The 10,956-nt window shown below is 45.5% G+C and overlaps 1 protein-coding gene and 1 pseudogene across 2 annotated transcripts; both read right to left on the bottom strand.

Moving 5' to 3' along the window:
• Positions 1-706: 706 nt before the first annotated feature.
• On the bottom strand, positions 707-6,692 carry myclb (MYCL proto-oncogene, bHLH transcription factor b). Of its 2 annotated transcripts, none has more exons than XM_030347546.1 (3): positions 6,447-6,692; positions 5,112-5,797; positions 707-4,027 (listed from the first exon to the last, which is right to left on the bottom strand). In XM_030347546.1, the coding sequence occupies exons 2-3, from the start codon at positions 5,731-5,733 to the stop codon at positions 3,213-3,215; spliced, it is 1,437 nt and encodes a 478-aa protein (XP_030203406.1). In that variant the 5' UTR covers positions 5,734-5,797; positions 6,447-6,692; the 3' UTR covers positions 707-3,212. The 2 variants fall into 2 exon arrangements, with proteins under 2 accessions (XP_030203406.1, XP_030203407.1); XM_030347547.1 differs by having other exon boundaries at positions 5,112-5,793.
• Positions 6,693-7,742: 1,050 nt separating this feature from the next.
• LOC115536071 (RNA-binding protein 25-like) overlaps positions 7,743-10,956 on the bottom strand; it is a 10,912-nt pseudogene continuing 7,698 nt past the window's right edge.

Below are 10,956 nucleotides of genomic sequence, written 5' to 3'. Positions count from 1 at the left end.
TAACGCACATGCGCAGTAGCTGAGAATGGCTGAGGACGAAGCTGGTTCTGTAACTTAGCAACAAGAAGCCGTTTGCGGTAACGTTGATTTGATTAATGGGGTTTTCCAATGTCCGGGACGTTATTTTGTCTTGGGAATAACAATCATTTCGACAGAAGACCCTTGTCTACTGTAAACCAAAAATGCAATTGTTCTTTGATCATCAAAGGGGTTACTTCAGTTTGCAAATTTAGAGTAAGCACTGCAGGCAATTCCTTTAGCGCTGTAGTATAAATCAAATACTTGATTCGACTTCATTAGATCAGAGTATTGACTGAATTATAATGAAATTGGCTTTAAAATAAAATGAGAAAATGGTTGATATCGTTTCTATGGAAACTAGAAGCTGAGCAGTGATGAGAAAAGGTGCTTGTTGCCATGGCAGAGCAGCCCGGATGTGTTACCTTGGAGACTGCTCCGAATAAAAGCTTGATGCAGTAGAGGATTAGTTTACATTGACATTTGCAGGTATTGTCGTTTAATAAACTACACATCCAACATCTTTCCTTATTAATAATCCAGTGCAAATGAATTGCACTGGATCTCCAACTACCTATATGTTGGAGTGACATAAGTTAACCATTTTCTATGAATGTGTAACTCTTCATTGCATTTGAGACAGAAAAGAGGGGAATAGAGGCGCAATCAGAAATGACAAGAATCAAGGTTAATGCCTAAACATTTACATTTATTAGTTTTCCAACTTAACTCTCCCATACACAGAAGCTCATGAGGTAAAGAAAAAACAAAGTGCAGATACAATGCTCCATTAGTCTACGTGGTCTTGACTCTCAAAAACTCCACTTCAACCGCTACCATGACAGCGCCAACGGCAGAGACCAGTGACGAACCAAACAAGAACAAAACAAAACATTTGGAGTAACCATGTTTTAGGTTAGATTTGATCTGCACCAAACCTAACCCCCTGAACAACCAACTATAGGTTTGTGCTGATTCAATTAGCAGATTAGATTAATATGGTGCATTAGGAAGACCAAGGTGGGACTAAACCACCTTGGCATTTCCCCCCCCAACTGAAATTTTAGCAGACAAGGCCTGATACGCCTGCTTGAGCACTTGAGTTGGAAATTGATTTAATAAAATGTGATGCCCCACGTACTTCTCCATCTCACTCTGTTTGCACAGTGAAGAATAAGGAAGGTGGCTGGAAATTAATATGTTTCCTCTAAGCCCACCGGGGGTCAAGAACAGAAAAAGTCACAGACTACTTGGAGTTTTCCTGAGTGCCTTGAAACAGGAGGACATGCTACAAAACCATTGTTATGGTACAGTATTCGATTACAATGGGCTACAGTGTTCTCTGGTGTTTATGGCTTGAGAATGATGATAAAGAAGCAGGCCCGGGGGCTGGGGGGGGGCTGACTGGCAATAGAATGAGCTGTGCATGGAGGTTACCGAAGAGAAGCCTAGAGGTAAAACTGTTGGCTCCTCTTAAACCAGTCCTCTGTCCACACCGTACAGAGTGCTGCATTAGATACATTGAAAAAGAGAAGGACATTCAGATGCTTTTTAAAAACCAATCGAGCTGAGAAGTGAAGAGCCTGAACGGTCCTCAGCACGATACCGCCAGCGTGGACCAACTCACAACATAAAGAACAAACAAAAACCTTTGATAGTTCACACTTGAACATAGCTCCGTAGGAAAATATAGTACAAAACCTTTGTCCTGAACATTTCTAGAATGTACAAACCAACACCAGGTACAGCAAAAAAAACATTTTTACATGGAAACAAAGTCATTGAAAACGGTGTCCAAAGTGGCTAGTGTGATCAATATCAGTTGAGTTTTATTGTAGCTTTTTTTAATTTTCTTATCCTTTTTTATTAACAAAAATAGAAGCTTTGAGTAATCTTTGAAAGCCAGCAAGCCCAGTCCCTGGTCTCTCTCTCCCAGAGTAGAAAAAAATAACAAGTATTGCAGACAGCTCTGCTTTACGGTTGAAAGGACTGTACATCCAGGGAGTTATATACACACAGACACACATATGAATCACATATGTATCAACCAGATAGTCTACATACAATAAAAGGCTTCTAGAGGCGTTACTTCAAATGCAAAATTTAAAACATACAAAAAAAAAAAAAAAATACACACCGTTTACAATTGACAGGCAAAATGAACAAAACAGATCTGATAACTATACATGAAACACAAAGGGTTCCATTTCCAAACCAAAAAGTTTTGCATTGTGGATGTTGCGGATATGCAAAGTTTAACCAAATCATTAGCAGGCATGTTAGGGAGATTATTTTTCATTGATGACCTCAAATGGCACGTAACGCAAGTTAGATTTATTTATAAAATTAAAAGTCTTTGTAAATATGATCTTAATTAGTTTAGCAGTTGCAAGAGGATGGGATAATATTTACTTAACACGTGCATATAGTCAAAATCCAATTTCAAAAACATTTGCCGAAGACATGCTGGCATTTGCCGTATCTTTACCCCCTTCTCTCCCTCTGGTGAATAATATCAAACAGTATTACAGTGGGCAACCCTCGCTTGCTCCCTCACCCTAGGAAGAAAAGAAAAATATATAAATTGGTATGAGCGGACTCTGACAAAGAGGGCCTGATCAGAGCAGCATAGTTTAAACTTATTTCCATAACGGTTGCCACCCAATGCTGATTTCCATTTCACTCTGCCGCCAACTTGGCGTATTACCACTACTTTATACAACTTAAACTTTGACCAGATAAATTGAGCAGTCAATAAGAAAAGTTTAAGAAAGCAAGAACAGGAGAAACTTGGAAATGGAAAGAAAAACTGAACCAAAACCAGCAGGAAGGGGCGGCTAACTGGAAAAGGGAAAACAAAACAATACGAGTTAAAAAGGCCTCTGCGTGAGGAAAAAAACAACTAATAACTGATTTAAAGAAGAGCATCAACCAAGATGGAGAGAAAGAGCGGTCGCTCGTCTTAAATTTACCCCTGAAGGAACAAATCCACCCACACTCACTGTCCTGAGTGGCCAACTGCCCTGTGAGTCGCTCAGGAGGTCATGTGCAAACAACAAAATACAAACAAAACAAAAACAACCCTATTCTGCCCGACGCTTCCCGCTGAAGAAAGTCATGAAACATTAGTGTATTTCTCCTTCATTTGTCCCCATTCGGTACTGTGTGTGTGTGAGTTAGTGAGCGCAGTGCGCTCAGCAGCGTCTGAGCTGGGCCAGCCTGCGTTGCAGCTGCAGCTGCCTGGCCTTCAGCTGCCTCCTCTCCTGGGCCTTCTGCCGCTCGCCGGCGTGGAGCTGCTGCAGGTACTGGGTGGCGCGTGTCAGAATGGCCACCTTGGGCGTCTTCGGGCAGTCCGCCAGGCCTGGGATTTCGTCCCGCAGCAGGAGGAAGCGCGAGCGCAGGTCATTGCGCCGCTTGCGCTCCAGGAAGTTGTGCGCGCGGCGCTTGTCCGTGTCCTCGCCGTCAGACGACTGCGGGCTGGAGAGGTGCGAGTGGGAGTAGGACGAGAAGCCCTGCGACGGCGGGGAGGAGGAGCCCGAGGCGGGCGGCGAGGAAGGCATCTCGTAGAAGGAGGACGCGGCGGTCGATGGGGAGGAGGCGGGGTCGGGCGACGGCGAGCGGGATCCGGCGCCGCAGCGGCCGCCAGTGGCGGCGGCGGTGGGATTAGAGGCCGTGTGGCCCGGGCGTGGCTGCTGGAGGTAGGGGCCGAGAGAGTTCTGGCTCGGGTGGGGGAGGGGCTGGTGGGCGAGGCCGTCCGGCCGCGCCCGCTTGCGGGGCGGGTCGGGCAGCGTGTCGGGGGAGGGCGCGGCGTAGTTGTGCTGCTGCTGGTGGATGGAGATGTGGAAGCGCTTCATGCATGGGTCCAGGTGGTCGGCGCACACCGTGATGGTCACCGGCTGCCGGCTGTTCACCAGCCGCCGCGACTTGTGTTGCTGCTGTTGGTGTTCCACCGTCACCACGTCGATCTCATCGTCCTCATCGTCCTCGTCTTCGTCGTCATCTTCATCGTCTTCAAACGACAACAAACCCCCCGAAAAAAAAGGAAGAAATTAATTAGTTATACAGGAGTGTATTGAATTCCAGGGCTGATCAATTATTTGACTATACCTGGGCATACGCTGCATAAGAGTGTGAGCGCTATCGCAGGCAAATTAGCGACGTAGGAGACATGCTGATTCTCACACACACACACACACACACACACACACACACACACACACACACACACACACACACACACACACACACACACACACACACACACACACACACACACACACACACACACACACACACACACCTTGCTGATGGCAGAACATTTATCTACAAAACAGTGTAAATAGACACGCTGAATTAATTTAAAAGACCAAGAACTGCAAATTAAAGAGCACCTCAAGAAGGCGCTAAAAGCAAATTGATTCTCACCAAAGGACAAGGTATTTTGGGTCGGTGACTGAAACAAACCCAAACCTGGGCAAACTGATAAAAGTGCGACAAGTCCTTTTTTTGCTGAGGAAAGCCGGTGGTTTATGTAAGGGCAACAAGTTCCCATGGTGCCATCCCACCCAACATTAAAGTACTGCATCAAAACCCAAATACCACATTGTGGGAGTCAGAGACTGAAGCAGTGAGGGGACACTTGGCAGACAAAATCTTGGAGGATGGCAAAATTTAAGAAAGCTGTGGAACAGTATTTTTATCATGGAGCTCATAATGGAAGATATAAATACTTTATTTCGACTAATACTTCAAATATCAACCACAGTCTGTGGTTAGGATATTGTTGGCTGAAGTACAGACCACAAGAACATGAGGCAGCAGCTGGTCGCCTGGCACCAAGCCAAGGAACAGATGTTTCAATGGGCGTGTCACTGTGGAGCCGTGGCGCATGTGTTGCATGCGCCAAGGTAACGCATTGCAGTCATACATGCCACCCTCAAGTCCTCCATCCTTCGACAGTATAGGTCACCGCACAACAAAACTATTCGTTCGGATTCGTTTTACCAAACGTTACGCTACATATTTTAATGCAAGCCGAGGTCTTCAAAAAAAAAAAAAAAAAAAACACCGCGAGTGATTCAAGTTGCACTGACCTGATGTATCGGTGTGGGACTCGGAGCCGGAGGACACTTGAGGTTTTTTACAGCCGCCCGTTAACGGGAAAGTAAGGATTGCAGCTGGGTCCACACAGTCGGTCGCCAGGCTACTGATCAGTGGCGCATCGGACGAGACGCAGTGCGTCCTCCCCGACGACTGAACGCCGGGTGCCGTCGGTACTTTAGCGGCCACCGAGCCAGCATGGGAGGCGATCCGCTCCTCCACAACTTTCTCAGCCTGCAGTCCGGCGGAAAACCCGCTCCACATACAATCCTGGATGATGATTGAGCTAAGGTTGCTGAAGGAGTCGTTCACGGTGTTCACTTTACAAGGCATGTCCTGTTCCTCGTCCTGGCCCAAGAACTGAGACATCAATTCCAATCGATCACCGAGCGACTGATGTACCGGTCCGACCTTGCCTGCTCCTTCGACCGTCCGGATGGGGGACATGGGCGGGGTCGGCACCAGTTCAAATTTCTTCCATATATCCTCGCTTGGCGCCGTGGACTTGAAGAAATCCTCGTCCGGGTCGTGGTCGTCGTAGAAATAATGTTGGTAGTGGTCGTACTCCATCTCCCCGTTCTCATACCGGGGGGCGGTGGAGCTGATGCCCGGCATCAGGGCTGCGGACCTGGCGCTTCGCTCCTGTCCTGGGGTTATGGTGACACAATGTTCTCTCTGTCTGGACATGGTGGGAAACAAGTCGTGCACACTTTAAAAGGCGATTTATAGCATCGATACTAACGTACTTAATATAATGCAGCTAATAGGGTTTGCGTTTTCCCCTCAAGTTAGTTTCAGATCATTCTTTCAAAGGATTGTAGACAACCATTTGTCGTAGGCCTACTCAACTAGAAAGTTTTTTTTACGCGTGTGCTTGCATGGTAGTGGCATAAGTTCAAGTTTCGCAACGTAGTTATTACACAACAGTGCCGCTGCTTAAAGTGTGCGGTGACAGCCCACCACAAAACACAGGTCGATTAAAAATAGACAGTTACCTTCAAACCTGTAGGCCTGCTAATTGACCTTTAATTGTGGGTTATGATGCACCCAATCAGTGAACCCGTTTCCCTCCAACCCCCACCAAGCTTCGCAGACCCCGATCATCCCCAGTATTGGTCGTAGATAAGGGTAAAACAACTCAGCTGCCGGTAAATTCGGGTATCAATTAATTAAAAGGCGTGTACTAAAACCAAACTTCTGAAGCGGTAAGCTTCCGCCATCCTCGAAATACACTCAGAGCCCCGCCATTTAGTCCCATGGTACATTTGCAAATAGGCCTACTTAACAAAAAAAAAGTCCCCAAGCGGTGGAGTGGTCATTTATATTACCTGGTAGGGCTAATGCTGATTTCGTCTTCATGGATTCTGTGTGAGCGTAAAAGTGGGGAAATAAAGATGCGTAGTTCTCGCTGGGCAACACTTCTTGGACGTCCGCTTCGAGTTGGGCGTCCCCTCTTTGTCTTTGACGGTTAATTGCCACAAATAAAGATCACTCGTGTGTTCCTACTCCTCAAATGTTGGATACGTTTTTTTTTTTTTTACTGCGGTCACTTTCCTTGCCAGCAACGACGCTATCTGATCTGGGTTAGGCAAGTTGTCTATATGCATAAAAGGCGGGTCGTAGTAGTGAAGACACGCCCATATTTAAAGGGCCACTGTATTTTTTTTTCTTCATCAATATCAGCTGCGAACGACGGTGCGATAAAAACAAGGTGAAGTAACAAAGGAGTTTGTGCTCATGCGGGCACTCGTACGTCTCCGTGTTATCAATTGAATGAAGTTATATTTTATTTGGAAAAGATTATAACATGTGTACTCCCTGAACATATTCATAATAAAACAAAGAAAAGTACTACAGCCAACATCCTAAGATATAAAGGGAAATTATAAAATATATGCATATATTGTGTGTAACAATGTCCTAAAGTGTTATGTTAACACAGCAATAAAAGTCATTAAACAACTACAGCTGTATTGTTCTATCCAGGAAAAGTATAATTGTGTCATTCAGTTGTATATATTTTGCCTGCGTCTGTAGTACAGTCACTGCATGACATCATGTGTGCAAATCGACTCTCCGCAGAGAGTCAATACTGTGGCCGAGTTCCCTGTCTACCCTGTCATAGGGATCTCTCTGACAGCTGCAACGCATAAACCATGAGTTGGCTCGCTTGCAGAATATAGGTTACCTGACACAAACACTAGCTAACACACCCACACACACACACGCACACACACACACACACACACACACACACACACACACACACACACACACACACACACACACACACACACACACACACACACAAAAATACAGATTTCAAACTCATCATGGTTCTTTGTCCATCCAAACTGCACCAACATAAGGGATGGCTGAACGTTACGATTTTAATGTTTAATGTCATGGTATTGGTTTGGTGGGAAAGCAAAGTATCATGGGAATCAACCCTAGAAATGAAATCTATTTTAACACAAAAAATTAGGACAAAAACAAACACTTAGCGGAAGGCTTTTTGTACGCAACAGATACTAAAGAAGCCATTCTTCTACTTTACCTCTGCCAGCCACCCTACTGGGCAAGGAGCAGTGAAGCAGACACCGTGAAATTATGGTCTGTCCGGCTCATCTTCTCATCAAGCCTGGAAGCCCCTCCGCTCCCCCCATCACCCACACAGACACTCTCTCTCTCTCTCTCTCTCTCTCTCTCTCTCTCTCTCTCTCTCTCTCTCTCTCTCTCTCTCTCTCTCTCTCTCTCTCTCTCTTTCTCTCTGTTGTCACCGCCCCTCACCCCTCCCTTGCCCTCCCCCTCTGCCCTTTAAAGCCCATTTCTCTCTGTTCAGAAGATATTTACCCTGCACGATGCGGAGGAGAGACTCAGGGAGCGCTGATCTCTCCTCTTGTTTCCCACGAGAGAGAGCCTTCAAGGATGAGATAAAGCAAGGAGAGATATTGGGAGAGATAAAGAGACAGAGTTAAGGCAAAGAAAAAGTTAAGGTTTACTACCCATAACATTTAAATGTTTTACATTTCTCTCTTTCTCTATTTGCCTCCATCTTTTTTGCCATGCTCTCCCACACTGCGCTATCCTGTATCTGTCTCTCGGCCGGTCTGTTCTCTATCCGCATCTGTCTAAAAGCGGCCCGCTTTTATCTTGCATTTGTTTTATCGCCTTCCTTCCTGTACTTCCTTTGAGTTAATGATCACCAGTAAAAGGCTTCAAGGGGAGAGAGCATCCCGCTAGATCCTGCATGAAGCAGCCTTCTACCCCCACACAGAAAGTTCTGTTAAGTTTGAATTATGTCACAGACACAGAGGCTCACCTCAAGGAAATTAATGGACGATTCTGTGTCCTTGCAGATTGTGACTTATAGGAGTTGTGAACAAGAAGTGGTAGATTAGGGGGTGAAAGGTCAAAACTAATAATTGTAAGTCCTCCAAGCATTAGCAGTCCTCCTTTTCCAGGAAAGGGGATAGGCAATTCCAAACAGCTGATCAATGTCCCAATATCTCTCTCTGACTCTCTTTGTCACTCTCTCTCTCTCTTTCTCTCTCTTTTCCTCTCTCTAGCTTTTTCTCGCTCTCTCACTCTTTTGACTTTCACAAACTTGTGGTTGCACACCTCCCCAGCCAGCGAATGTTTATCACACACAAGATACCGATTTACTGCAGTCTGCTTTCTCAGAACACAGGAGGTGGTAAATGTGATCTACCCTCCCCCCTCCCCCCTCCCCCCGCCCCGAGTGCCATGGCAGCAAACTGAGAAAATGACTTAATTCAGAGGCTTACATATTACTAACGGTCAATAAAGAGCTTCACTTTGTCACTGTGACATTCTCCTCCTCTCATACTCTACACTTCTGACCATCCATCTTTTTTCACGCCCCGACTGGTTAAAACCCCCAAGGGACCGGGAGAGGCAGAAGGTGGACAAGAGGTAGTGCAGCAAGTCTGCACTTCGGCCAACACAAATATTCCCCAGAAGGAGTTGGTTAAAAGTCCCAATTGCATTGTTTTTGGGTGATTCATTTTTCCATGTCTGCGTCTTTGATATGAGGGCGAATGTTGAGTTCACACAATTATAATGGATACTTGAGCAGGAGGTTGGAGAATGGTTATTCCGTAGTCCTCTTGTATCTTACCCTCCGTGTGTGCAACTGGATTGGCCTTTGTTTAGTTCTTAACTGTACTTTATTTATATAGCACTTTTCATACACAAGGCAGACTCAAAGTGCTTCACATATAAACATTGTCATACAATAAGATAAAATAATAGATAAGTAAAAGAAAACATATGCAAAGAAATTAGTAAAATAGAAAAGTGCAATGTATTTAAGATCAGATCAACAGCCTCTCTGGTACCCGCGTCGGGACTCCAACCCGACCTAAAGAAACTTGGTTTTTGTAAGTCTTCGGTGGACATTAGCCCTCTAAGTCTTGCTACATTTTTAAGGTGATAATATGCAGATTTTGTAACTGACTTGATGTGACTGTCGAAATGTAAATCAGAATCCATGATAACCCCTAGATTTCTGTCTTTGATTGAGGTTTTCAGGGACAGAGAGTGAAGGTGTTGGGTCAATTTAAGCCTTTCCGTTTTTGCACCAAATAGAATTATCTCTGTTTTGTCCTCATTTAGCTGAATTTAGCTGAAGCTGGAAATTTCGGCACATCCAATCTTTCAATTGCTCAATGCACTGGAACAGCAGATCTATGTGCCGATAGTCATTTGGTGATAGCGATACATAGATTTGCGTGTCATCACTATAGCAATGATGGTCAATATTGGTTTTTTGCATGATTTGCCCTAGTGGGAGCATGTAGATGTTGAATAAAGAGGGTCCTAAGATCGAACCTTGTGGGACTCCACACATCACGTTGGTTGATTCTGATACAAAGTTGCCAATGGAAATAAGCAGACTCATCTGTCAGACGGCAGTTAGAATCCTACATATCCATCCCTAGATCAACAACTATACTCTCGGGATAGCATGTAGAAGAAGAATAGAGGGGATGGTTTTATGGCTCAGGTGAGGAAGTGGTCGAACCAGTGTGTGAGGAAAGGAAGGAAAAGAAGAAAAAAACACAAAGCTGTTTGTATATGTATGAGAGGTGATTAAAAGAACAAAGCTTCCTCCCCCTCCTGCGCTCCTTCCACCCCTCCCCCCACTCCTTCCCTGCCTCTATCCCTCTCCTGGGGACATCCTGACCATGCTGCCCCCCCCCCCCCCCCCCCACGCCTCCAGGACCTCCAAGCTGCCAGACTGATCAATGAACACCTAGTCTGTGACCCGCCCAGAAGTGTGCGTCGCTGTCATTTGCACGTGTCATGCATGTGTATATGCGTGGGTTGGCGTGTGTCTGTGTGTGTGTGTGTGTGTGTGTGTGTGTGTGTGTGTGTGTGTGTGTGTGTGTGTGTGTGTGTGTGTAGTGGTTTTAATCTAGAGGCATAGGAGCCAGCTGGGCAGCTGTTACCCACTGGATTGTATCAAATGTTTCTGCTGACGCATAGAGGCTGCTGGACACGTACGCTGCCATACACACACTCACACCCACGCACACACACATGAACACGCCCGCCCACACACACACACACACACACACACACACACACACACACACACACACACACACACACACACACACACAAAAACGCACACACACACACATACACACACAAACACGTGCAAACAAGCACAAATAGGGACACATAAATACAAACACTCACATGTAAATTCATTTAAAGTCATTTATTTATCGGACAATGTGCAATGGGGACATATTGTACCAGTTATAGCTATTAGCTAATTACAAGGCATCTGTAACACATGACGCATAG

This window comes from Gadus morhua, chromosome 22, assembly GCF_902167405.1.
Source record: "Gadus morhua chromosome 22, gadMor3.0, whole genome shotgun sequence".
NCBI classification, from domain to species: Eukaryota; Metazoa; Chordata; class Actinopteri; order Gadiformes; family Gadidae; genus Gadus; species Gadus morhua.
This window is presented reverse-complemented; position numbering and strand designations above follow the sequence as displayed.

Bases quoted from the DNA above. Each gene is read 5' to 3' on its own strand.
- myclb (XM_030347546.1), bottom strand. From the start codon at position 5,733: ATGCCGGGCATCAGCTCCACCGCCCCCCGGTATGAGAACGGGGAGATG. The intron at 4,028-5,111 runs GTCAGTGCAACT...TGTCGTTTGAAG, and splicing joins GTCCCACACCGATACATCAG to ACGATGAAGATGACGACGAA.